The 3234-nt window shown below is 46.3% G+C and overlaps 1 protein-coding gene across 1 annotated transcript; it reads right to left on the bottom strand.

Annotated features, from left to right (window-relative positions):
* Positions 1-431: 431 nt before the first annotated feature.
* LOC122079728 (DELLA protein GAI1-like) lies at positions 432-2978 on the bottom strand. The gene has a single exon (XM_042646428.1). It carries the CDS (start codon positions 2638-2640, stop codon positions 781-783), a length of 1860 nt encoding a protein of 619 aa, XP_042502362.1. The 5' UTR covers positions 2641-2978; the 3' UTR covers positions 432-780.
* Between the last annotated feature and the right edge of the window lie 256 nt (positions 2979-3234).

The following is a 3234-nucleotide window of genomic DNA, read 5'->3' on the forward strand; positions in this document are numbered from 1 at the left end:
ACACTATGGCACAAGAGCTGGAAGGAAGGGGACTAGGGGAGGAAGAAGAAAATTATAATAAAAAAAAAACAATAAATCAGGTTTCCCTTATTTTCTGGTTGTGATGGATGTCCAACTATCATTGAAAGGAGGGTCAAATCAGTAATGCCAAACCATTCTGATCATACAACTTGAAATTATTATTATTATTTATTATTTTTTTCTTAAACCTACAACCTCAGTGTAGATGGAGTCCAATTGAAAAAGACTAATATGGCCTTCCTTTTCAAACACCCTTTATTCATCCAAACAATACCCTAACCCCCTAGCAAAACCCTAGGTAATCAAAATTATATAATAAACAAAATAAATATTATTTTTCAACTTAAATAATTGGATTGACGAAAAGAACATTTATCTTTTCTTATTTAAAAAAAAAATAAGATAATATATTCATAAAATACACATTGGCATTCATTCTTCACCGTTGAGATACAAGAAAAATAAAATAAATAAAAAAAAAGGTTGGAGACACTTGGAGTAGTAGTAGTTCTAGGGGTGGGTGCGGGTTGGTCTCAGTCTCACACGCCCAACTCAGCGATTAAAATAGGGCACTTGATTGGGTTAAATTGGTCCGACTCGCTCAGCCTCACACGTGTTACACGGGAGCATTCAAAAAACAAATAGATTGAAAGAAATAACCATCAAAAGGTTATAATAAGCTTAGAAACAGAGTTTCGGACCTTTTACTTTTCAGTTTCAGGGTTTGGAGTTGGATGGAGCCGAGTTGACTCAACCGAACTAACTCAAAGGGGTGTCGAGTTGCCAAGCTGATGTGGCTATAAGTGGACGAGTATGCCAGCCTAGCATAAGACATCCATTGTTTTCATCCACTCTGTACCCGTCCCCACCAGCAAAAAGAGCCAACAACATACTGGCCTGTTTGAACGCATTGGAACCGAGATGAACCGGAGAAAACCCAGCCGATCCCATTCTAGTACGCCACTGAGTCAACGTCTCATGACGCTCCACCCGATCCGGCCCTTCGCAAGCCACCACGTTGCAGATCTGCCGCCCCAAATACATTTCCGACATCAAAAGGTCCTGTGTGTTTGGCGGCGATATCCCACACCCTTCTAAGGAGTCAAACAAGGTGGAGTAATAATGAAGAGCTTCGGTGAACCGGTCCAAGAACACCGGTCCGTTGTGGTTCGCCTCCTGTTCAACGATCGTCACGATCCGAGGCTTCATCTCTTTAATCGACGTCAACACTTTCTCCATCGCTCCCGGCCTTCCCAGTAGCCTGTGAAGCTCAAAAACTGAATTCACAGCCACCGCTTCCACCTCGCTCGGCCTCAGGTCTAGCACTGATGGGTCAAGGTCTCCCAAACTGTTCACTACGAACCCTCTGTACTCGAATTTGACGTGAATGGTTTCCGCTAGTTGCGCCAGCTTCCACCCCACTTGCTGTAACGCATCGTTGTTGTCAGGCTGAGGTGGGCCGATTCCGGTCAATCGAAACGTTGGTGGACCGCCCGGTCGAAGTGCCAATGCCTGCATCAGTGCCGGCCACTGCATCCCTTGTTTCATACTGAAATCGATGACGTGAACTCTGCTTTTTCCGGCAAAGGCCTCCAGGATGGCTTGGTTGGCCGTGAAATGAGCGAATTTTAGGTACGGACAGGTTTCGTAGAAGTGCATCTGGAGGATGTCTGAGATTGACGATTCCAAGCTTTCCTGAGGATACAAACGGTAAATTCGACGAGCCAGGGCTTCTGCGAAGTATGTAGCCACCTTTCTCATGGCGCCTGCCTGTGACCGAGCCAGCATCCCTATCTGTTGGACCAGTGCCTCTGCTAGCTTGAAGTTATCCTGTTGAACCGCATCCGCGCAGGCCATCAAGGTATGGACCAGTCGGATCCCGTTCTCCTGAGAGGCCATTAGTACGACCGGCCCAGCCCCTGCTGCTTCTACCGCCACAGGAGGAAGAGGAGGGGGAGGGGCAGCGGTGGCGGCAGACGATGAAGATGCGGTTGCGGACGCAGACGAAGTAGATGTGGTGGAAGTAGGTTTCATCCGTTTGTTCCCTCTGGGAGCCGAGGATGCTTCCGTCTGTGCGTAGATGGCCCCTCCGGGAATTGCTCTGAGATCATAATCCGAAGGATCATCGTAGATTGGAGCTTGCGGTTGATGATGGTGTCGATGTTGCTGCGTGGAATTGGAGAAATTAACTGAGGTTATAGTGGAAGACTCAGCCGGAGCTAGGAGAGGATCATCAGTGGGTTGGGGCAAAGGCGGCTGCGCAGGGTTTGGATCGAAATTGGGTGGAGCGTTTAGCTCAGAGAGCATACTTTCGAGCCATGTGTTTAGATCAGAAGGGTTGTAATGAACGGTTTCGGAAGCCAGATGGGAGATGCCATCCTCTTGAGCGCTACCGATTACCATCTCCAGCTGCTCAAGCTTCTGAGCTACTTCCGCCATGTCCGACGACTTCACCTTGTAACCCAACACGGCAAGAAGTTCATCCACTCCGGCGTCTTGCTGCTGTGGGTCATCCCACATCTTCGTCTTCCCCATATCCCTCCCAGCCCCCATTGAATAAGGTCCACCACCAGGACCAGTATTACCGCCGCAGCTACTCTTTTGATGTTCTCTCTTCATCTTTACTCTTTCCAACAAAACAAAACCCACAAAATAAAAGGATCAATACTGCCCAGATATGGAAAACTGAAGGGGATTGTTCTCAAGCCAGCCTCAGGAACAGAAGGAGAAACAGAAGTAGAAGTAGACGAAGAAGAAGAAGAAGAAGAAGAAGAAGAATCTAAACTTTTTGCGGTGGTATGCTAGAGCTTGATTGCTTGATTTTCCACTTCCTCCAGTTCTTCTTCCCATCAGAAAATAATAGAGGACGCTCGTGACGGGCGCGGGCTCCAACGACCCAACAGGGAGGGCCTAAAGAGATAAGAAAGAAAGAAAGCACAAAAAAAAAATTGAAAAGGAACGAATGAAATTATAAAAAGAAAGAAACCCTTAAAACCAGGTTCCATAACTAAAACTAATTCTCCCTTCTGCTACTAAACCAATCAGAGGCGACCACATTTTTTTTATTTTTTTTATTATTATTTTTTTTTGTATAAATAGGGTTTCTCTTTCTGAACCGTAATAGTACCGCAACCCCTTGGGCCTTGATAGACTCTCATACCAATCTTGATGCCACGTGTCCCTAGGTGGCCCCATTTCAGTACAGTATCCCCA

Source organism: Macadamia integrifolia, chromosome 5 (assembly GCF_013358625.1).
Source record: "Macadamia integrifolia cultivar HAES 741 chromosome 5, SCU_Mint_v3, whole genome shotgun sequence".
Classification (NCBI taxonomy): Eukaryota; Viridiplantae; Streptophyta; class Magnoliopsida; order Proteales; family Proteaceae; genus Macadamia; species Macadamia integrifolia.